This window comes from Ochotona princeps, chromosome 1, assembly GCF_030435755.1.
Source record: "Ochotona princeps isolate mOchPri1 chromosome 1, mOchPri1.hap1, whole genome shotgun sequence".
Lineage (NCBI taxonomy): Eukaryota > Metazoa > Chordata > Mammalia > Lagomorpha > Ochotonidae > Ochotona > Ochotona princeps.
Window position 1 is genome coordinate 161,528,147 of NC_080832.1, and position 24,676 is coordinate 161,552,822.

Sequence of the window (24,676 nt, forward strand, 5' to 3'; positions counted from 1 at the left end):
GAGCTTTCTTGTTAAAAAGACTGCTAGCCAGTTGTCCTTAACCACTTGTGACTGTGGGAGCTGGCTGGCTCCTGTGACTTGTTAAACGTTCCTGATGGTGCACACATGAAGGCGGTAACTTGGCTGGGAGTGTTGGCCAGCATCAGTGATGTTGGCAGTGTCAACAGAGGAAAATATCAAGTAGAAAAGCAGAAGTGAGAACAAAAAAAAAGTCACTTGTGATGCCTATGTAATTTTGTGATTAAGAGAAAACACAAATGAACTACAACACTACTTTGAATGTGACACACGCCAAGGGCAGGGAATCTTCTCTGCCAGGAGACACTTGGATGTCTGTCACTTCATTTGCAGGCCCTATGAAACGACCAACTTCAAAAAACTCAGCGTGCTATAGATCTCTTGAATCTTCAGTCCCTCCTACGGTTGCCTTGGCAGGTCCAAATCCAGTAAATCCATAAACTTTGTATGACTGACTGGATAACTATTCTCCACTCCTAGTTGAGGGATTTCCTTTCCTCTATTTTTTACACCCATAAACAGTAGCTACAAAGAGAGTATGAAAAAAAAAAAAAAGAAACATAGAAACTCAAGATGGAAATGGGGAACTAGAGTGTTATATTGCAGAAATGTGGGGTTAGGCCATAGGGTTGAGGATAAAGATGAAGTTAAGAATCTTTTCTGGATATTTGCACCCTCAAAAAAATAAAAATCTTGAAAAATGACACTCTGAGTTGTGGTGTTCACATTCTCTTCTTTTCCCATGTAATAGCCTTCAAGGGCCGTGCTAAACACAGGCTGAAATGCTGATTTCAGCTCCCAGAGACAGCCATGTCAGGTTCTGCGTTCAAAAGCGATTAGTTATATCACCGGAACTGGAGAAAAAAGTTCATCAGGATAAGGAAATGAACGGCACATGACACAATGAGAATCAGATCTGTTACTCTGGGGCAAGATCTTGCCAAGCAGTCGTGTCCTTCAGAGGGCATCTGACTGCTGGAAACACAATGACACGTGAGGAGTGGCAGGCAGTAAAGTAATACCATACGTGTCTGCACAAGATGTTCTGAAATTCACAGGTAAATGCTCTCATTTTCAGGTGGGGAAAGTTGATCATTTTACCTAAAATGTAAGGAACAGAGGCTGGCCTTGGGATTCCCCAGACAGTCTAACCATGCTGTGCAGCCTATGTGCAGGAAGGTAGTCAAAATAATGACATAATGACGGCCCACGCAAAGGGCAAGTGGGAGGGCTGCACAGGTGATGGGGAGGCTTAACGGATGCAGAAAGAGAAGTGGAGGTAGGAAAGGAACCCTTGCAAAGCAAGGGGGAAGAAGACTGCTGGTTGGTCTAGGTCCCATGTTGCCGTGGTCAACAATGCAAGCCTGCTCTAGGTGTGAGCTCCTCTTTAAAATTGGATGGACGCAGTGACAGAAAGGGACACACACACACACACAGAAGGATCTTCCATCTGCTGATTCATCCTCCAAATACCATCAACAATCAGAACTAGACCAGGATGAAGACAAGATCCAGGAACTCCAGCTGGGTCACCCACATAAATAGCAGTGACCCAAGTATTTGGGGCACCGTTTGCTGCTTCCCCAGGCACATGAGCAGGAAGTTGGATCAGAAATTGAGCAGCTGGGATTCTCACCGACATATTGATATGGGGAGTAGGCATCCATCCTGCACAGGGGCTTAACCTGAGGCACATGATCCCCACACCATGAGGGTTTGGAGACATTTTCTTGGCCAGAAGATGTGGTGCACAATGAGAGATGTGGCATTGAGTGAATTCTGTAAGCTCTTTCCAAAACTTCCACATGCTTCAGAATCCCACTGCTGTTTTCTCAACCCACACACACAACACACAAAAGCATTAATTTTTTTTGCACACATACTTACCAAATCTCTATTTTGCAGCAGATGCTGTCCCAGGCCACCTGACTATGGTGGCCCATCAGACAAAGACCTTTTCCATCTGGACACTGCTGGCTAGTGACACAGCCTTTAAAAATAGGCAAGGATTGGCTCAGCGGCTTATCAGGCCAGTCATCCGCCTGCAGCACTGGTATCCCTCATGGGTGCTGGTTTGTGTCCTGGCTGCTCCACTTCCATCCAGCTCCCAGTCATAGCCTGGGAAAGCAGCAAAGGATGGTTCACAAGCTTAGGCCCCTGCACCCATGTGGGACACCCAGAGGAAGCTCCTGGCTTCAGATTGGCTTATTTGGGAAGTAAGCCAGCGGAGGGATCTCTCTCTCTGTAAATCTGTCTTTCAAATAAAAATATTCTTTTTTTTTTTAAAAAAAGAAAATACATTTGGTGATTTCCAGTGATGTTACATGATATGAAGAAAAACAATAATCACATGATTGATGTTGAATCGCGTCACAAGGAAGTCTCGACAGAACTTTTGGCATGCAACCCCGAAGACAGCAGGCAAGGTGCTGAGGCCTCAGATGTGTGGATAAAGGGCACACCCTGCCCAAGTTCCCAGGCAGGATCCAGTCAGACAGGTCTCAGGAACCCCCAGAAGGTCACCATGCTGGTAACCTACCCAGCTTTGGGGAGCACAAAAATGAGGTCCACAGGCTGAGCTTGCCTGTTGTAGACTGATGCAGGCATTCATCTATCAGACATTCATTAAGCACCTACTGTGTGCAGGGCATTACCGAGGAGCCAAGAAATGAAACTGAAACCGCCCCTAACTCAAAGATTCCATCTCCTCAGAGAGGAACTTCAGACCTTGGTCAGGATGAACGAATACCCAGCACCCTCCAAGAGAAGCCTGCTAAAAGGATAAGAGGTGAACTTCTCCAGCCCCAATCACAAGACAGACATTTAAACAGGACGACCAGTGCGCAGAGTGTGAAGCTGCGGGCTATAATAAGGTCAAGATACTGCGAGGTGGATGGGGGAGGGGGGCTGGGAAGGGCTTCTGCCTGCCCAGGGTGGAGAGGTCAGGCCTCCCCCAGGGGTTAGTCACCTACCCCACCTTTTCCCACCGGCTGAGCCTTCTCGGTCGTGGTGGGCGGGGCAGGGCCGCAGGAATCCCCCGTCCTAAATCTGTCCCATGCAGAAAACCCAGGCAGGGGAGCCCCGAAGACTCAGGGCTCGGATTAGCACCTGATTCACTGAAGCAGTGAAGCCAGGCAGCTACTTAACTGCTGGTAATAGCCATCCCCCAGGTCGCCCCAGAGCACAGGGGACTGCATGCACTTGGGGTTGGCGGGGGGGAGGGGCGCGGACCGCCATGCGCAGCCTCCGCGGGAACCGGCGGCGTTCGCGCCCACCCCGCTCCTCCTCCATTCTCCGAACACGGGTAGAGCCTGTATTCAGGGGTCCTGCCACACACCCCCTCGTCCCCCGTTACCGCCGCACCCCAGGCGCCCGCACCGACGAGCCTAGGCCCGCAGGGAAGGCACCCCCGAATCCCAGGGTGCAGTCTGGAGGGCCCTGGCGCGGCCCGGGGGGGGGGGGCCGGGGAACGGCAAAGCGAGACCACTTGCCGGCTAAGGTGCCGGAGGAGTCCCGTGCCCTGCGGGTCCTGCTGGGGCGTGCAGGTCCATCTGCTCGTGGTGGTGGTGGTGGTGTGTTGAGGACAGTCCTGGCGCCCATGCCAGGCCCCGGCGGCGCGCGGGCCTGTGCTGGTTGAGGCGGCGCTGGCGCAGCCCGCCGCGCCCCGCCCGCACGGCCCTCCTCCGGGTGTAGCATGTCCTCGGCTCGCCCGCCGCCGCGCCGCCCAGGGCGCTAGAGCTCGCGGCCGCCACCATGGGCAATGGGATGAACAAGGTAACGCGGGCTCCGAGGCGGCAGGGCGCTTGTCTGCGGGGGTCAGGGGCGGCCCGGTGTGTGTGTGCGCGCGCGAGGGGCGCTGCTGTGGTGATCTCGGGGGGATGGGGTGGCGGCGGGTTCCCGCTCCTCACTGCACCTCACGCCACTCCGGCTTCCGGAAACAGCGCCTTGGCGGGCCACCCCCCAGCCCCGGACTGGGAGCCGGGCCCTTTCTGAGCGGCTACACCCGCCGTGCCCAGCTCGGAGCAGCTGTGGCATGGGTTCTCTCCCCTCCCCTTGGCTCTCCAACTGGGGCTCTCGAAGCTTCGCCTCCCACAGCGTCTGTCAGCCAGCGTCCACGGGTGTCTCTTCCGTCATTTCCTCTTTTTTTTTCTTTTTCTCTTCAAACCTGTGTTCCCTCCCGTGTAGACCAAGGCTTTTTTTTTTTTTTTTTTTTTTTTTTGAATCTTGTACTTAGAGAAGTTGACTGAGGGCTGAGAACTGAGTTGGCTTCACCTGAGTGACCTGGTGGCGTGACTTCAGGGACAACCTGTTGGGACGGGTCAGGACTGGGAGGGGAGGTCGGCTTGCCCTGGTTTTCTAGAACATTGAATCCAGGCCCCACCACGCTGTTCTGCCATCCGCGAAGTGCTGGCTTGTTTGCAGCTAGGAGTTGCCCAGTGGTATGTCTGTGTGGAGCATAAGGTGAAATAATTGAGTTCTGTTCCCTGCGCTGGTTGTTCAGCTTCAGAGGAAGGAGAACTTAGACTCTGAAAAACCCTCAACACATTTGCAAATCAGTTAAGGTTCCTGGGTGAGCTCCTCTGGCCTCCTTGCCCTCCTCATGCACATGAACGTTCGGCCGCCATGTTTGGTGGGCATCCTCGTGTGCCCGCCTTCCTCCTTCCTTTCCCACCCCGTCTCTTCTCCCTTCCTCCTTCCAGCTCCCCGGAGCCTCCAGTGAATTTTCTCCTTCGCTGGACTGTTGGAGTGGGTGTGTGTGTGGTGGGGGAAGAGGTAGGAAGGGAGAATTCAAGCTAGAGCAGGGAATGTGCCTTGGGGGGGTTGGGATCCTGTGTCCCTACCTGTCCCTGTGTTGTCCTTGGAGACCCAGTTGATGAGAAGGCTATGTGTCTGTTTGGGGCCTGCATGCCTTTCGCTGGTACACTGAGAGCATTTTGTTCGGTTTTGTGTTTTGCTTTTGTTCTTTGGCCAGTGGCCAAGTTTGGGCAGTACCCATTTCTCCCTTGGATAAGTACTTGCATTACCAGTGGCGCCATTAGCACCGGATTCCATCAGCGCCATGAGCCTTCTGCATTTAAAAATTAAAGTCGACTCCGAGGTGTTTGGCACAGCGGTGAAGATGCTGCTTGGGCTGGAGTTTTGGCTCGATTCCTGATTCCAGCTTCCTGTTAATCCACACTTTGGACAGGGGGCTGCAGCAATAGCGGCTCAAATTATTTGGATCCTTGCCTCCCATGTGGGAGAGCCAGATTGAATTCTGAGCTCTTGTTTTTGGTCTGTCCCCGTCCCACTCACTGCAGGCCTTTAGGGAGTGAGCCAGCAAGTAGAAGATGTTTGTCTCTGCCTTTTAAATAAAATAGATGCTAAAGAAAAAGTGAAAGTAGAACAGACGACTGTAGGGATGTGTGTCACGTGTCCTGGGTCCCACCTGCCTTTCCATGGACTGTGATCACACTTCCGCTTTCCTTGGACTGCTTCTGGTTTCTCACACCTGAGTTGTTCACCTTGCATCTCTTTCTGCATGTAATTGGTAGTGTTGTATAGAATCATTTAAAGGCTATTCAGGAATACGAGTGACTGCCTTGAGGGATCAAATTCTTCTGACACTTCTCAGCCGAAGTGCGGATCTAGCATAAGTTTGGCCTTTTCCAAGTGGGAAGTAGGTTTCTTGGCTGTTTTTGTTGTCCTGATTTGTCTTGTATGTAGAGAAGTGATATCCGGTGTAGAAATGGGGCAGTGTTGTGTGTAGGAGTTAGAAACTGTCCATTCAGCTCATGGTTATTGCGCACTTACTTTGAGCAGGGCGTGGAGACAGAGGTCACTGACACAGACCAGCACTTGTATCACAGAAATGCAGCAGAAATCCTATACCTCACTAACAATCTTTTGGCAGACATTACAAAGATATAAAGTAACAGGTGACATGCACTTGATGATATATTTTATTTAACTGGAGAGACACAAAAGAGTATCATTTTAACCTGTAACCAAAGTGTTAAATCATGGAGTATTTTACAATTTTTTTTTAACCAAGTACTCACACCCCATCTCACTTGCAAGTAGCCACTGGGGTTAGTGGTGCTGTAGTGCATAATGCAGGTTGTTGCATGGCAATTAAAGTGGGGTGGAGGCTAGGCAGATAAACACTGGGGCTCCTCAGGATGCGACAGCCACAGGTGGAGAGGTGGAGGCGAGGAAGGCAGCCTTGGAGTAGCATTTGAGCCTGACGCAGGAGTCTGCTGGCATCCACATGTTTAACCAGAGACACATCATAAGATCACATAGTGGTGAAGTAGCTGGAAGCCCGTAACAACGAGCATTATCTAGAATTTTCCATGTAGTTACTTGTAGAAGGACATTGTGATTTGTAGAAGGAATGACAATTGGTAGGATATCATTTGTATGAGAACAACTGATTGGGTACCACTTGTATAACTGATTGGCTATCATGTATATGAGAACACTTGATGGGTTATGCAAAACAAAAGATAGTTCCAAACAAGGCTGTGGAAACAATTGAGGGGTTCCGTAGGAAGGTTTATGGGAACTGTGTAAGCTCCTCAATACCTCCTCCCTTATCCTCTGTGACCCTCAGTCTATGAAAGCCTGAGGCCACTAATAAACTTCTGCTATCTCACCAACACGATAGTCCACACGCGTTATTTCCAAGTCTGTCACTGCAGGACAGCGAACAGTTACTGTGTGACTTGGAGCAAGTCTTCATATTTTCCCCATCCCAAAGGCAGAAGAAAAGAATGACTGATTGGGTTTGTAGAGGTCTGTGGAAGATGCTTACCATAGAAATGTCTTCCTCAGAACATTCATGAATTAAGAAATGATAAGACGCCCTGCCCTTGGAACTGAAAACCTAAGTGTGTATGTGTCCTGCAGGAGCTGGGGTGAAATTACTACTTTGTCATCTCATACCAGTTGGTCATCTTTGACCAAAAGATTTATGAGTAACCTCTGTGGATTGCATCCTGCTGGTTTGTGGAAGCAGAGTTCATTTCTACACCACATGCACGTGCAATATCTTCTCCCCAGGCCCCTGTGCAGCAGAGCATCACGTCCCTCTTAATGAGTGGATTAGGGGAGGCATCTTCTGTGTTCTCCCCGGTTTATGATGGCGATGAAATAGAGACAAGCTGTGTGGAAGTTGGGATGCTTTGTTTTCTGAGCCTTGTAAAATGTACCTGCACTTAGTAAAAATCGGACTTCACTGTAGCCTTACAAACCTAGGCTGTCTTAGCCTCTTTGCGATTCCAGGTGGAGGCTTTCAAGTTATGTGGGCTCTCAGGCTAGAACGTATCAGAGTTGGGCTTGGACCCCAGTTCCTGTTGATTTCAGCAACAGTGAAAGTATTTTCCTTTGATCTAGGAAGCCAGCCACATCCCAAGGTAAATCCTTAAACCCCTAAAAGTGAACCTGGTAACCTGGTACGTTCCTCATAGTTTCAGATCAATTGTAAAACAAGCAGTCGCCTCCTGCCACCTCCCGTCTTGCTTTGTGTTTAGCATTCATAAGGGGCAGAAAAGACAAGCAGCTCATTGCCTTTCACACTGGCCAAAGTCGAAATCAGCCACGACCCACTCTCTGTCTTGCATGCTCCTCCCCATGGATAGCTCATCTCCAGTCCTTACCACACACCTGTGAAGTAAGTGTTGTTGCTTCAAGCCTGTTTTGCAGGTGAGGCACACGGGTTAGGGGCCTGCCCACACTCACTCAGCCAGATTCAAAGCCAGCTGGGCTGCTCGCAGCCACAGAGGACAATGACTGGGAACTATCCCTGGTAAGGCTGGGGTTCAACTGAACAGGCTGTTGCATGCAAATGGCCTGTTTCTCTGGAGCTTTTGAAAGCTCCTAGTTGACTCAAAAGTTTTCTCGAGAGTCTGAACCAGTAAATCCTCTGAGAGAGCTCCTGAAACTCCCCTTCTCACTGTTGCCTTCATACTTTTAAGCATGACAGTATCCCATTCAGGACAAAGCAGAACAAAGCGTAAGACCCAAGCCAAGCATGATGTCAAAGACAGCTGCCCCAGGGCTTCTTGTGTGCAAGTCCCTGTGGCATCGAACTCAATGCTGACCTAAGGAAGCCCGAAGGCTTGCCGTGCTAGGGCGCAGTGGGGAAGACCCTCTGCCTCTGACAGCTGGCCTGCCACTCACCGCTGTTGATTTAGTTTCTGGCACATCCAGTCTGCCGGCCTCTTGCTTCGTTCCTGTTTTGCATTTGGAACGCCTCCTGCCTGGTGGAGGATGGGTGCTGTTCCAGGATGTCATGGACGACCTGTGGATGGTGGTAGGGGACAGTCACTCAGATGGATGGATCACTTTCCCGTGAGAAGCCCATTGTTGGAAAAAGGGGCTTTCAAAAACCTGGGTTGGGACATTGCCATCACGCTGCGACTTCTTGGGTGTGATTTTGAACAAGTCACCTCATGTTTCTGAGCTTCAGCCTCTTTCTCTGCAAGGACTCATAGACATTTAGAACTTTAAGGCTTTGGTGATTAGCTAGCCCAGTTTCTTAATGGCCTCTATACCAAGCGTAGAGGTATCTTCCTCAGTTACTCCTTTGGTTGTTGAGAGAAGCGAGTGAGAACTTACTAGAAGACGGTTTTACAGACAATAAAGCAGAAATAGTCTATGTTATCAGCATGTGGGGGGTTTGTCCCATCAGAGCTGGCAGTGATGGCATCTGCCTTGGGTATGACTGACACCTGGTTTAGGATGGTTCTGTCCTCTGGAAGGGGGTGTGATTGCTGAACGGTCTCAGTTCAAGAGGAATAGGCGTAGACCAGCAAGCATCCTCACCTCTGCATTGCTGGCATTCAGACCTGGATAATTATCTACTGTGATGACTTCCTTGTGCACATTAGGAGGTTTAGCAATGCCCCATACCCCTACCCAGTAAACACTAGTAGCATCCCCTACACATAGTGTGACAGCCAAAACCATCTTAAACCCCCAGGGAGGGAGGGGTGAACTCATTACCAGCTAGGAACTCTCAGGAATCTCCTGAGGCCTATGTGAGCTGGACTGTGATGGTTACCAAGTGGTTCTAGCGGGCTTCTGAGCACTGTTGTAGCACGGGAGTGGGCAAGGAGCTGCTTTGAGCTGCTCGATGCTGCTGTTTGCTTCTGGGAGCAGGTGACGTGGCTGCCTCAAGAGTTCATCCATCCGTTTAGGATGTTGACCCCTGCCATTGTCAAGGCGCCATGTCAGACCCTGGAGTATGTAATAAACATGCAAAGAGTGAGGACGCTGCTGCTCGGTTTGGTCTCCCATCAGGGCTCCTTGCAGGTGGTGTCTGTCTTCACCCGTTTTCTGAAAAAACAGAAGCTTGTAAGGAATGTTCTCAGGACACTCAGAAATGTAGACCGATGAAGGCCATGCCAAACAGCCTTCAGAAAGTTCTCTGTGACATTTGACCCTTCAGGGAATCCACCAGAATTTTCCCCTCCATTCCTGGCTTAGAAACCCAGAAAGCCCTTTGTGAGCTGGGAAGGGAAGATTCCACCTCACCCTTCCAGCCCCACATGCGTGACCCTGTGCTGCTGGGGCTCGAGTTCATCTTTGTGCAGTCTGTCAGGGTGGGGTTTGTAGATTCCTTGGCTTCCTGGAGTACTAAGTGAAATGTTTAAAAATAAACAAAGCTTTTCCTGCGTCAGAAGCAGTGTTTTGTTTTTTACTTCAGTGCTTTAGAGCTGAAGATTTAAAAAAATTTTTTTCCTCTGTGACCGTATTGAAATAATAGAAGGGGTGACAGATGCTGGTCAGGAGGACCGTGCACAAAGAGACCCTTCGGAATGATCTCAGGAGGGTTCTGCCTGGTTCTCAAGGCCCCAATCTTCCTGCATCACAAAATCCAGGGATCTGCGTGGCCAGCAGAGTTACTGGAGACCCTCTTGTTTGGTGATGGTGCTGTGTCTTCACCGTCCCTTTACTGATTGTCTCCCACTGAGCTACACACTGGGGCGAGCTAGGGGGCACACAGGAGACACAACAGACACCCCGGATATGTTGGAGAAAATAAAGCAGTGACTGGGGGACCTGGAGAGACTGCCTTGGAAGGGCTCATTGTGGGGGATCTGAAAACTGTCATCTCATGGGACCTGTCGTGTCAAGGGAGACCTAAAGGTTACAGGGCCTCACAGGCGAGCAGCAGGGAAGAGCATTCCTGGCCAAGGGTGAAACATCTCCAAGTTCTGATGCATCCTTGGCCCCCAGCAGGTGCTGGTGACATTGTGCTGCCCTGCTCTTGCTTCCTGCTTGAGTTCAGATTTCCCTGGAGTTGGCTAGTCGGCCTCATCGTCCCAGGTGACCAACTGTTCTCCCCAGTCACCATCCATCCCCTCCTTCTCCAGCTTCCCTGTTCTCCTATCCCATTCCTCTCTGACTTAGGGAAAATCTGCAGCTAGAATATTAGAAGAGATGAGTCAGATTTTTTTTTTTTTTTGAATTTTGAATTACAGAAATCACAGTTGTGGAGGTTTGTTTTCTCCCCAAGATTTGTTTACTGATTTGTTTAACAGACAGAGCAACAGAAACAAATAGTTGGTCTGCTGATTCACTCCTTATATGAGCAAACAACCTGAGCTGGACCAGACCCAAGCCAGGAGTCTAGAAGTCTTATCTGGGTCTCCCATGTAGGTGGCAGGAGTCCAAGTACTTGAGCCATCACTTGTGGCCGTCCCAGGCACATTATCAGGGAGCTTGACGGAAGCGGGGCAGCTGGGATTCCAACTGACATTCCGCAATGGGATGCTGCTTTCCCAGGTGGTGGTTTAACCCACTGCTCCACAACTCCCACCCCAGAATAAAAGTTTGAATAGTCACGGGGTTTTCATTCAGTCTGCTTGAAACTCGCCTTCTTTGATCTTGTTCTGTAAATTCTGTGTGGAAGAGAACTGTCATCTGACTACAGAAATGGGAATTGAGCAATTTGCTTTCTAGTTCCAGCCATGGAACTCTAGCTCACTCTCCTGGTCTGGAAAATGAAGTTAAAAGTTGAGTGATCCAACTCTGTCCTCTGAATAGTACCTCAAGGTATTTTCATTGCAGGCAAAATGCCCAACTCGAATGATTTTTTGTCAGCTGCCTCCTCACTTTCTCCTTCCCCGGCGTTGTGTCTTTGCCTGCTCTCTGCTTCCGTGCCAGCCACTGTTTCCAGTGGAAATCCACCCAGGACAGAAATGGGGAAATATTTGATCACTGGCAAGGCTTGCATGTGGCTTTGCTGACCATCATTCTAAACATTTGTATTTATTATCATTGCATTTGAAAGGAGAGAAAGAGAGCTTCCATCCTCTGGCTCACTTCTCAAATGCTGCCAAAAGCCAGGAGTGGTCCAGGCTAAAGCCAGGAGCCACAGACAACATCCAAGTCTTCCATGTGGGTGACACGGACCTAAGCTCTTAGACCATTGTCTATTGCTTCACAAGGTGTGCATCAGTAGGAAGCTGGGTAGAAAGCAGCGTACCAGAACTTGGACCATCCCACACTGATATGGGATATGGATGTGCCAGGGGGTGACTTCACCTCTGTGTCAAATGCCCAACATCATCATTCTCTCATGTTTCTCCTTTGCTTGCTTCATCACCTCTTGCCCTTTTCATATGTATCTGTTCATTCTTTGTTGAAAAATATTTTAATAGTACCTGCTCACAGAGGACCTGTGACATTGAGAAATGTGTTTACAAATACACTGCCGGTGGCAAATAGAAGTCCTAGAAGTTCCTCTAAGGGCCGTCCTCAGCCAATGGGTGGGCTTTTTGTTGTTGTTGTTATAATGTTTAAATTTAGCTCTTTTTCATATTCGTTTGACTGTATCTGAGGATTGGGTTGTTTATCTCATAGACTCTGGGTGCCGGCAGTGGGTGTGCGGGGCAGGGGTGGGCTGGCCTGTCACAGCAAGGCTACACTGACTCGTGTCATGGTCCCCTTCTCCCATGTGGGTGAGATTGGAGAATGTGTGACTGGTGGACCCTTAGGTGCTCACATGAGCTTCATGTGGCACTCAACTCCCAAGTTCAGACTGTGAGGCCATAAAACCATGATTCCAGAATGTTAGAACACAGAGATCATTGAACACCATTTTCTCATTTTATCTTGTAGAACATACTGGTTTGTGTTTTATAGATACAGTAAGAGAAACGTAGAGAACACAAAAATGGGCCATAATCTTTTCCTCAATACATCTCTCTTGACTTTAAGGGGTAGGTTGAAGTAACGCATTCACACTGCATGGGAAGTCACAGAAATGTAAAAACCATCCTGCAACCTCTGCCCCCAGTGCCCCTTCATAGACAAGGGTATGGGAACCTTACCCTTTTTTTTTTATGACATTTCTAAGATATGTCAAAAACATATAAGCTCCTTTTTATAATGGCCCCATAATACACCTGAGACATCTTGGCAGCATTTGCTTCCACGACCCGTAACTTAGAGTCATAAGATGTGGGATGACCATAAGATTCACATGCAGGACCGACCACTCCCTGCAAGCTGACTGCCTCCGCTCAGCCGCTCTCAAGTTCCCTCTTGTAGACAACAGGCTGCTGCTCACAAGCCGCCTGTCTCATCTCTCCCTATTTCCGCTCTTTCCCGGCCCTCCTCTGTTGGACTTACCATCTTCTGATTGTCGTTTGCCTCATGGAAGTCCTGTGTGACCACAGGGTGGTCAGCTCACCCCCACCTTCGCTATACGAGAAGCTCCAGCATGGCCATCCCTCAGACAACCACACCTGTGACCCCCAAGTGCCCAGCTCAGTGCCCAGAGCTGACAGAAATGCGGTAAATACTTGGCTAACATGGTCACTAGGGTGCATTCTGTGACTTTGGACAGATAAACATATCCAGCATGGTCAACGTGTATGGAGGCAGAAGCTGCTTTCAGTGCCTACTTTCTGACACTGGTTAAAAAAAGCAAGGAAGACTTTGTTCAAGATTTGCAGCAAGAGAGGAACTGAACTCAACTTCCCAAGTACCAGAGGAACAAACTAGGGGATTAAAGGCCATGGACAAAGAAGAGAGTGGAACAGAATTAGCAAGAAGAGCCTGAGCGGATGTCAGGAGCGAACAAAGAGGAGCCCAGGGGGACATGAGGGGTGAGGGCCTTCGTAAAGTGGCTTATCAGGATTCTTGGCTTGACCTTGGGCTCAGTCAACCAAGACTTGGCGGGGAAGAGGGGACGATAACTCAGTGGACCCTGACTGTTTGCTCAGAGAGAAGGTTCTCTTCACCATTGGCAGAGGAGCCGTGTGATAATGACCATGCCCTGTGGTGTCTGGCATCACATCCTGATAAAGATAGGAATGGCCCCAGAAAACAGGAGATGACATTTGCAGGAGTTGCCGGCAGGCAAGACTGCAGTGCGTCTCCAGGATGAGCCTGCGTTGTTCTTATGTTTTAAAACAGGAATGATGAGTGGCTGCCCCTCCCGCCTCCTAGGGGAATCCTGCAGGCTGTTCCAAGAAAGACCTGTGTCGAGTGCTTGTGAGGGCCTTTGCAGTGGGCACTGGTACTTTCCCCTGAGATACTCTCTCACATGTTCTTTACTCACGGGGCTAACCTTGGCCTGCCTGAGTACTGTGACTTCGGACAGGGACACACCTGACCTCAGGGTCCCATGGTGGCTATTGGGTCAGCCAGGGTGATGGCACTGTCTTCCTGGGCAGGTGGCTTCTGGGTTCTGCCTTTGCTCCAGGGGTGTCGGCAACGCCTGCGTCACCGTGTACCCCGAGCCGAGCGGAGGGACTAGGGTTACAAAAAGACAACACACAAGACAACACGCAGTGGGTCACTCTTGTAAACAGAATGCCATTTATTTGGGGTCAGCCTGCATCTTTTATAGTCTTCCTAGTTCCTCCCAGTATTATCCCAATGCTCAATCAACTCCTAAGCTCCCCTGGGGGCATCTTAACAAAGAGGAAGCAGGGAAGAGTAATTTGCAGTCAAGCCAGGGGCTAAAATGCATTAGGCCAAGATTGCCCATCCTGTTACCCTTTAGAAACAAGCTAAGCTGTGGAGTTAACCCTTGGGAGACCGGGGCCTACACAAGGGAGTTATTAATAGTACCTCTTTCCATTGCTGGAAAAGCCCAGCTTAGTTGATGTACTATATGGCCATTCTGCGTGGCTTACCACAGTGTGACGCTGGGCCTGGCACCTAGAGCCACTTGGCGCATGGTGACTATGGTGGTGAAGGGACAGTGCGTGAAATCAGAAGTATAATTATGTCACATGACACGAGCTTCACTGGCTTTCCCAATGGGAGTGGACCAAAATAGGAGGGGACGTGAAAGGCCAGAGCTTGACTAGGTCGGTGTGGCCAGGATAGCTGGAAAGGCTTCTGTGAAGGATCACCAACACCAGTCCATTGTATGCTCTTAGAACTCATAGCAGGTGATGACATGAACTTATTTTTAGCTTTTGGAGCTGTGTCTCTGTTTGGATTTTGGAGTGGCCACGTGAAGGGTTGATGAGACAAGAATCCTCTTCCCACTTTAAAAATCATAGGGTGCTTGTGAAAAAATGCCACAATCCCAACCCCCAAGTTCTCATCTCAGATCTGTGAAAGCATTCCATATGGCAAGTGGGCAGAGGTGGGCAGGGTCCTTGCCTGGTGTGAGGACCATTGCCATAGAGGAGGTGGACTCTTAGGAGCTAATGCCTACTCTTTGCCTGCCTAATTCCCATGACAACGCTTGGTGAATGGCCATCTCGGACTAGAGCTGGGGATGCAGCAGTATGAGCCGCACCAGGCATTTGCTGCCCAGTCCAGTGAGGGGACAGACTCCATCTACCTAGGCAGCATTCCCAAGACAGCATCACTGCGGGTGACCACAGAGAGCATTACCAGGGGCCCACCCAGAGCTGCAGCTGAAGACCAGCTTCAGAGTAGAAATCAAAGCTGGGAGCTGATGGGTGAGGTGAGATCAGGAGTGTAGCTGCCTGCCATCCAGTGAGCATGGCTGATACAAAGGCCTTATGTGGCAGAGGATAGGTTTTGGTGGGCCTTGAGAAAAGTGTAATGGAATGCATGATGGGATGTGGGCTCTCGACATGGGTGCACCGCAAGACCTGGGAGTTGGTGGGCCCCACCATGCAGCCGTCTGTAGGCCATTTGAGTACCTCCCCTGATACCTCAAACAAGTTGAGCCTGCAGACGGGTGCTGGGCCGTCTATGTGCTTTGTCTAGGGAGGTGCTAGGGAGTAGGTGTATGGTGGGTAGCATAGCCCAGGGCTGCACAGGGACAGGGTCCTGGGTGCCCCTTGTATAGAATGTTGGCTATTTGGGGTCTGCCACACTCACACCTGTATCTCTCTCCCAGATCCTGACCGGCCTGTACATCGGCAACTTCAAAGGTGAGTTCCCCATCTCTCTAAATTATTGTAAAGTTCACCTAGTGTGTAATGTACCACCTTAGCCTTTTATCAGCATACACACTGACCAGTTGTGTGGAGTAAAACACCTTGTTGTGCAGCCATGGAATGCCAGCTCCCTTTTCTGTGTGGTCCTGGTCCTAGCATCCCACCCTTCCACCATTCGTCTCTGTGGATTTTACTGTTGTCAATCCTTGCATGTTGTAGCGTGAGTCAGAATTTCTCTCTTTCTCAAGTCCATCATGTAGATCAGGCAAGTTCACTATCAGGTCTCTCACATGTGATGCACACTCAAGGCTGGGACTCAGACCCTTGTGGATGCAGCTGGTGCTCAGTGCTGTGCCCTGACCCCTCGGCCAGCAGCTGACTGAGGGATGCCAGGATGTGTAAACTCTGCCTCCTTTTTGGTCCACCTCTGACCTCTTCATGTGTGTCCAGGATGTTATTGTTACGAGATGGTGGACAGTGGTTGCATGGAGTCAGGATACTGGCGTCTCTTAGCACTTGAGTTTGCTGCTTACTAATGATTCATCTTCAGGAATCTGTAGACTTCTACATCTTCAAGGAAACATGATTAGTTGTTTCACTTCTGGCAGGTTATTCTCACTTTTGATTTGGCTACTTTCTTGCCCCACATCCATGATGATTGTTCAGTATATGTCGATTGGTCACAGCTCTGCATGTTGTAGATTTTGCTCATCCATGGACAAAACCTGTGGTGGTTATCAGGCTGATGGTTGTTTCCAGGGGCAGAGCCAACTCTTCGTGCTGAGCTCTGTGTTTGTCTAAGTGAAAAGGATGGATCCTTGGGTGAGGTGCACTTAATGGAAGGAAGGGGCCAGAAAACTCACAACAAGTCTACAAGCTTGTTGGATTGGACACACACAGCCAGATCTGCTCCCAGGGGGCCTAACACAGCCCCTCTCACCCAACAAGTCAGGACACAGCCTTGCCCAGGAATAGGAACACATACATGCCTCTTGTCTGGCTGGAGGAAGTAGCACAACTGACTGCAAACAGAGCAGTGTACTAACTGCAATACATAAAATCGGACAGTAGACTGTTGGGTGACAGAGCTTTAGAAACATTTCCCCAAGGAGAAGAATCTGATAACCAGAAGTACAGTGACCAAGAGCAAAAGAAGAGACAGAGGCACAATGAATATTGCTGAAGACTCCCCTGCAAAGGAGCAAAAGCCTTTGCCAACCTCAGAGTTAACTGATGAAGACATCGAGAAAATGGGGGATACAGAATTCAAAGCACTTGTTATAAAGCTTCTTATCAACAGCGAGAAACATGTAATACAGAAGTTCAAGGAATTTAAGGAATATGTCACACAGGAAATGAATCAAATGAAAGCTGCTATATCAGAAATGAAGAATACAGTGGAGCAGATGAAAAGTACAGTGGAGAGTCTCCAAAATAGAATGAAGGAGGCAGAAGAAAGAATCTCAAAATTAGAAGATATTTCCTGTCACCAGGGGAAAACAAACAAAAAGCTGGAACCAGAGCTGGATCAGGTAAAAAAAAAAAAAAAAAAGTGTTCAAGAATTGAAAGACACTTTTAAAAGGCCAAATGTTAGTGTTATAGGAGTCCCAGAGGTGCAGAAAGAGAAGCTGGGTTTACAAATGTATTTAATGAAATAATAAGGGAAAATTTCCCTAATCTAGAGAAAGAATTGGGAAACAAGATCCAAGAGGGGCAAGGAACTCCCAACAGGGTTGACCAAAAGCGATCTTCAGCATGACACATGTTAATCAAGCTCTATTCAAGAAAATATACGGAAAAAATCCTTCAATGTGCATGTGAAAAAAAAATCAGTTAACTTATAAAGGTGTGCCAAATACATTAACAGGAGACCTCTCACAGGAAACTCTACAGGCAAGAAGAGAATTGAGTGACTTATTCCAGATTCTAAAAGCAAAAAAATTGTCGGCCCAGAATAACGCACCCAATAAAGCTTTCCTCTTTCCTTGAAAATGAAATAAAATTCTTCCACAGTGAAGAAACGTTAAAAGAATTTGCCTCTTCCAAACCTGCCCTACAAATGATACTTAAAGAAGTTCTCTTGACAGAGAAGAGGAATAGTACCCACCAAACAAAACCAAAGGCAAATGTGAAGAACATCCCAGTGAAATAACAGAGGACTAAATCAATGCACAACCCATTGCTAAAATGACAGGACCAAATTACTGCCCATACATATTAACCCTGAACTTCCAAAAATTAAATTCGAGCAAAGCAAAAACATTCTTTAATGCAGTGGACTTCCAAAAATTAAATTCAGGCAAAGCATATTAGCCCTAAATGTAAATGGCTTAAACTCATCAATCAAACATAGATTAGTAGACTGGATTGAAAAAGAATAAAACCCATCTGTTCGTTACCTATAGGAGACACATCTCACCAACAAAGATCAGCAGAAACTGTATGTCATGAATTTTGATTTTTTTTTTTTTTTTGGTTTCATCTCTTCAAAACTCTTATTAAATTCTTCAGTGACTCATAGATCATACAGTAGCATCATTTTCAAGAAGGTTCATGATTTTCTCTTTTAATTCTTCAGCGACACATTAGTCATTTAGTAACATTATTTAACTTTATGTTGTTTTTAATTTCTTTTTTTCTTCTTGTTGTTGATTTTGTGTTGTAGCTTTTCATTGAAGGGGATGTACAGTAACTGTAATGGAGACTATCGTATCCAGATGTGAGGATACAATGCAGTATGCATCTCTACTTCCAGACAAAGATGGACTCCCAATGAAACTGTCAACTATGTCTTGACAATAGAGAGATAATGTTCTCTCTGCCATTGTCCATACCTGCAATGATGAACATATGACTGTTTATGAAGAACTATACTGTAGTAATAACATTGCAGAATTCAGTTGGGGGAAGGACTTAGAGAGGGGGTAATGGAAATCCCAGGGCCTATGGAACAATATCATAAAATGATAATAATTTGAAAAAAGGTAAAAATGAAAATAAATATTAGCTGAGAATTCAAAAAAATAGAATTACAGTGAAAGTTTTGCAAATTAAAAGTTCTAGCAAATACTGACCAAATTCAGTACTTCTGCCAACAGCATCTGAGAGTTGTAGCTTTACTCACAGAAAGTTGCCTCCTCTTTTTCAGGAGGACATACACAGCAGGTATTAAGGAAATATTGAAAGCTGTTCTTAGACTTTTAAATGCTCAGTGACATAGGGATAGGGTTTCTTCCGCCAGGATATTCTCAACAGCCTTGTGTTTAGATGGCTGGTCTTTATAGTTGCCTTCAGTCATTCTGCTATCAGAGTGTGGTTTTATTTGAGTCACTGGTTAGTCTGCTGAGCGTTTATAAACTATCAGGCACGAGGCTTGCCATAAAATAAAGGAGAAACAGCACAGTGGTAGTTAGCTGGAGGGAGAGGAAGTGATGTGAGCTTGCACTGCTATGAATGAACACATCCACTCTGAGTGTGTCAGGACATGCCACACACCCAGAGGGCAATGTAAACAAGTGTTCACACCCTCAGGTGGTGAGTCCCAGGGTAGGCTTAGGACATGTCTACGGATTGCAGACCCAGTTGCCTTGGAATCCCAGGGCTGTCATGCACCCATCACATGCCCGTGCTCAATTACAGCAGTTGGTGTGTAGAGTGCGAGTGGCAGGGGCTGAGCCAGACGATGTGGTGACAGTGCCAGGGGCCCGTCTGTGGGAGGCCGATGTCCACTTCCCCACCCAGCCTTCACACCTGGGGAATGGAAATACACACTGTCCATGGGGCTTCCACGGGTACGTGAGGAGCAAGGCAGGACACCTAATGTGATCCCTCCTGGTCACCTGTGTTAGCAGGATGTCTCATTTGGCCACACAACTTTCTCTTTTAAGTCGTGAATTAAATAAGCCTCGTGTTGCACAGCACAGTATAGAAATGTGTAAGCAAAGGAAACACTTGCTCCCTTCCCCTGGCCTGTTTCCCTCCCTTTGTCACTCTGAATCCCTTCCTTCCCTTCTTTCCTCCTGACCCTCCTTCCTTCCTGGGTCACTTAGGCAATTTCCTCATTTATTTCCTTAGTAAACTTTGCAATGAATCAGGTTTCCACTTCAAGAAAAGTCATAAGCTCAGTCAGTTTTCAGATTCCGATCTTCGACGTTTGGATGCCAGCCTGCAGTGGTGCCCAGCAGCTGCCCCGGTGCCCAGCAGCTGACTTTCCCAGATGCACATGCTTCCGTGAGGAAGGCAGGAAGTGGACATGAGAACAGCACCTCCCACTTGGGCCAGAAGATGGGGTTCGCTGCTTGCTTAGAATATAGGCCAAGCAAAAGAGGGTGTCAGCTGGCAGAGGGAGCTCTCCTTGGCTGAAGTTGTCCACAAAGAACCTGGAAAAGCAGGAGGAAGCTCAGTGTACCCTTGCAGAGGGTACAGGCAGAGATGACGTTCACAATCTTGGAATCAGCTTCCGGGTCTGCCAGGCAGCCAAGCATTGTGTTCCAGGCCAGGAGTTCCCAGCCGAGGCCATATAAGGCTTGGAAGGAGTCTGCTGTTAGCTTGGGAGGAATTGGGCGCTGGGTGAGGAGACGTCAGGTGGAGGAAGCAGAAGGGCAAGGGCCTTTCCAATAAACATGGATTTGGGCATTTTAAATAGGACACAGATGAAGCCTGAATGATGGCCTTGGTAGGGGTGATGAGGAGGAGCACACATTGAACCATGCCTAGTGTTGATGTGTTAACAACCCTTGATCCCAGCCTGGGGTGGTGTGATGCTGATGACCAACCACACAGTCACTGGTTTCAGTTACTGTTGAAGCAATGTTTTGCATCACTTGGTCTGAATGGTAACCCTTCAGGGTGGGAATACACGCTGTTGTTTCCACTTTGTAGGTGGGAAGAGTGAGATGCAGAAAAACTTCCCAAGGTTGGCACCAGTGAGCGTCATGTCAGCCACATGGGTGCCCGCAACCTGGGTTGAACCTGCTAACTCATGACTCTTAGGAATCATTAGAAGGCACGACCATTTCCAGCTCTAGATATCAGGAAGTTAGTTTCTCACTGGGACACAGAGGCTGCAATCTCTTGCCCGGTTGTCAGCATGTTCTCCACCTGGGAGGCCAAGGTCATTAGGGAAATAAATGAGAACAGGAGCGGGCTGCAGAGTGGAGGAAGTTGAGAGACTCCATTTACACAGAGACACCCCCTGCCTCTTCCCCATCTTGCCTAGCCATGCCACAAGTGCCTAAATCAATGTGTCAGCTGCTTTGAAAGGCACTGCCAAGAGTTATTTCCCCCAAAGCAGCCATTTGGTGTAAAGTGTCAGTGCTTGCTATTGGAAGAGATTTCAGAAAGTTGGTGCGGGGGCCAACATTGTGATATGGTGTGTAAAGCTCCTGCCTATAGCACCGGCTTTTCATATGGTGTCAGTTCACGACTTCACTGCTGAGCTTCCAGTCTAGCTCTCTGCTAAAGAGCCTGGGGAAGTCACAGATGATTACCCAAATACTCGGACCCCTGCCTCCCATATGGGAGACCCTGATGGAGTCCCAGGCTCCTGACTTCAGGCTGACCCAGCCTGGGCCACCTGACCATTTTGGCTGTTTGAGGGAGTGAACCAGCCAATGGGAGATTTTCTCTTTTGCTCTCTTCTCTCTCTTTCTTTCTGTTTCTCCCCTTGCTCCATCCCTATGTCTCTACTTTCGAATAAATTAATAAATCATTTTTATTAAACCTGGGGGGAAGTTTGCCTATCTTTTCTTAATTCCATTTTTTTCCCCATACGTTTTTGTAACTGTCTTGTATTTTTGTTCATTTCATTCACTGGCAGTTTGGCTCTGTGGCACCAAGTCTGTGCCAGAAAAGCAGTGGACAAGCCAGAAGACAGGGAAATGGGCAGGCTGTTATATCTAGGGCTGCTTCTTGTGGAGGCCTGACAGGGGCCCCACGGGCAGGTGGCAGGAGGGGATCTGACTCTCCAGAAGGGGGGTCGCGATGGGGAGCAAGAGAAGGCAGTGCCTGTCAGCACTGAGGGATTGAGTGTTCATTTGATCTGCTAGTACATTTACATTGGTGAGCCCAATTTTTATTTCCTAATTGAAAAAGTAACATTAGCTCATCAGTTTAAAAAAATCCAAAGTAGAATCACCTTACAGAGGTAGAGACTTCCTGCACCTCCTTCGATCCTGAGAAAACCGTGGCCGAGAGGTCAGGACCCGGAGGCTGTGCCTGAGCTGAGCAGATGAGCAAGCCCATGGCTCTCAGGCCATCTGTGTTCACAGGCCCTTGCAGCAGTGCCTCTGCTGCAGCAAGCTCTCCACAGCGAGGGGTCACTGGAAGTCAGTAAGAGTGAAAGGCCGGGCACTGTCCCAGCAGTGTGGATTCAGCGCTTTCTGGGAGGAGGGCATCCCCGAGGGTTACGGAAGGCACCAGGAAAAGGCCCAGCTGAGCAGGAGCAAGGCAGCCACAGCCCAGGGCGCCTTCCCTTTTCTTTGTACACCGGCAGGCACTTGGCCCGTTTGTGGAACTGAATCATCTTCACGAATTCATGTCTTAATTCCCAAGCAAGTCTTTTTTTTCCCTAAAGGTTTACTTATATATTTAAGAGGCAGAAGGAGAGAGAGGGAGAGACTTCCATCCTCTGGTTCACTCTCCAGGCGACCACAGAGCCAGGAGCCTTGTGTCTTCCACATGAACAGCAGAAGCCCGAGGACTTAGGGCCGTCTTCTTTTGCTTTCCTAGGCATATTAGCAGGAAGCTGGATGGGGAACAGAGCTGCTGGATCTTGAACTGGCACTCAAGTGGGGCGTCACTGTCACAGGTGATAGTATCACCCACTGTGCCATGGCCGCAATGCCAGCTGTCCAAGCAAATTTTAAAGGTGATCATTTATATTACAAAAGCATATTGATAGGGCAAAGAAAATGTGCAGAAGTTAGCTTGTGGTGCTGGTTGTACAGCTCTGAATAGGTTAAAAACAACCACAGTGTGTTCTAAAAGATGCGTTGATGGTGCGTGACATCTCAGTAAGTCTGTTGTTAAAAAAAAAGTATGTAGTCATCCTTTGATATGTGTGGAGAGGTGGTTCTAAGTACTCCCATGAATACAAAAATCTGTTCTATGAAATGGTACAGTAATTGCATAGAACCTGGATACATCATGCTTGTATGCTTCAAACCACCACTAGATGACTAACTGTCCCCAGCACAGTATAAATGCCATTTGTGGTTGTTATACTGTTGTTTAGGGATTAATGACAAGGAACAGGAAATCTGCAACACATTTGTAGGTGTGTGTGTATGTGTGTTTTAGCTCTTCTGACTATTTTGACCTGCACACAAGTGTTGAATCCATTGGTGTAGACTCATTGAAATAGGAAGGACCAACCTTGAAACAGACACTAATTGTTGAGATTCACATGCACAGTAGACCTGAGTCTGGAACATTCTGTGGGGATACAATATGCTGTGTTGGATTGCTGCACTCTCGCAAATCTCCTCCAGCTCACGTAGGCCTCTGTGAGCTCTGGAAGCTGCATGCGCATTTCCGTCTTATATCACTCCCTGTCTAAAATACACATGCTGCTGGTGTTTGGGAAATTGTGTTTGCTGTATACATGTAGCCTGACTGACCATGGATTTCCTGAGTGGTTCTACCTGTAAGATGACTGAATTTTTTAAAAATTTATTTTATTTGTATTGTAAAGGCAGATTTTTAGAGAGAGAGACAAGAGAGAAAGATCTTCCATCTGCTGGTTTGCTCCCCAAATGGCTGTAACAGCCAAAGCTGAGCTGGTCCAAAGCTGGGAGCCAGGAACTTCTTCCCAGTCTCCCATGTGACTACAGGGTCCCAAGGCTTTGGGTCTTCTTCCACTGCTTACCCAAGCCACAAGCAGGGAGCTGGATGGGAGGTGGAGCAGCCGGTACATGAATCAATGCCCATATGGGAACCCAGTGCTCACAAGTCAGAGGATTAGCCAACTGAGCCATCACGCTAGGCCCTGGGATGTCCGAAATTATTTACACGTTGGACCTGCATTTCCCCTCTGCTTCACTTCACATCCTGAGCATTGCCCCATGTCGGAAATATTCTACAGAAACATGCTGCTGAAGCATTTTCCTTCAATCTATTTTACCCTGTCAATGCAACTCAGTGACATCAGGACAAGGCCCAAGCAAACTGGCCTCCTGATTTTGTGCAAAACCCCAGCTTGGTACATTAGCAGAGTGTTCCAAAACAGGGACTCACAGGTTTTGGTCTTCTTTCTCTGGGTAGAAGCATTGGAAGGAATGTAATTCTGATACATCTTTGGATTGAAATGCCAGTAATGTAATAAACAACTGTAGAGTGTGGACAACTCTGAAATTTCCAGAAAATGTTCCATTTGTACTTCTGCTGTCCACTGACTGTATTATAAACCACAGTTCTGTCAGAATCCAGACCCACCCCTGCTTTTGCTGCAAAGAAACAGAAGTAGCTCATAGGTTGCTGTGTATTCTGTAGTAATGAGGTCTTGTGTATCCAGTTGCAACTTGGGCCATTAGTCATTTAAAGGTAACTGAGTTTTAAAAATAAATACATATTGCTGTGAAGCTTCTGTTGAAGACTGATCTTGCCCACGTAGACTATATGTATTTTCATCTTTTGGAGAGCAGCCATCATGGTTAAGATGTGTATTCATGTAAGAACACTAAAGGTTTTCCATAAATGTGTCGGAGCAAAAGGTGTGTCAGTTAGCAGTAAACGCAGGCCACGGATGTGAAAGTCAGACCCCACATTCTCCTCTACCTGAATTGTTCTGAGGCTGGTCCATTACAAAGTGTCAAGAAAGAAATGTGCCAGCTGTAGTGTGTTTTGTGTTTTTTTCTGAATTGGCTTGGAGGCCAGGAGTAATGAAATCAGACAATGTTGAAGCCCTCATCTGCTTTGTTCCATGCCAGATGCCAGAGACGCAGAACAACTGAGCAAGAACAAAGTGACACACATCCTGTCTGTCCATGACAGCGCCAGGCCCCTGCTGGAGGTAAGAGGAGGCTGTCTCGGGGCGTATGTCTGGAGTGGGCATTGCATCGCCCACAGGCGCCCATAGGCGCCCACAGGCCCCACAGGCGCGGGTGTGTGCTCTGTGTGCTCCGCCGTGGCCACCGCCCTGTGTTTTGTGCTCAGGCTGTGTTTACGTGCCTTCTGCTGGTACTCCCACTGCTCTGCTGGTTTAGCTTTCTTGGCTTAATGCCAAAGAATAGGCTGATATGGCATTTCCCTCTGCCATTTAGGGGTGTTGAAAACCCACGTTCATTTTCAG

General features: G+C 48.2%; 1 protein-coding gene across 5 annotated transcripts in view; it reads left to right on the forward strand.

Moving 5' to 3' along the window:
• The first annotated feature begins 3,250 nt into the window (after window positions 1-3,250).
• The window catches only part of DUSP22 (dual specificity phosphatase 22), a 61,363-nt gene continuing 39,937 nt past the window's right edge, over window positions 3,251-24,676 (forward strand). For 2 of the 5 annotated variants that reach the window (XM_058668267.1, XM_058668255.1), the window contains exons 1-3: window positions 3,251-3,322; window positions 15,347-15,380; window positions 24,315-24,397. In XM_058668267.1, the coding sequence (XP_058524250.1) occupies window positions 3,254-3,322; window positions 15,347-15,380; window positions 24,315-24,397 (186 nt within the window). In that variant the 5' untranslated portion in view covers window positions 3,251-3,253. Of the gene's footprint in view, window positions 3,323-3,604; window positions 3,793-15,346; window positions 15,381-24,314; window positions 24,398-24,676 lie in introns of those variants that run through there. The other 3 variants (XM_058668277.1, XM_058668274.1, XM_004596527.4) reach the window with 3 other exon arrangements.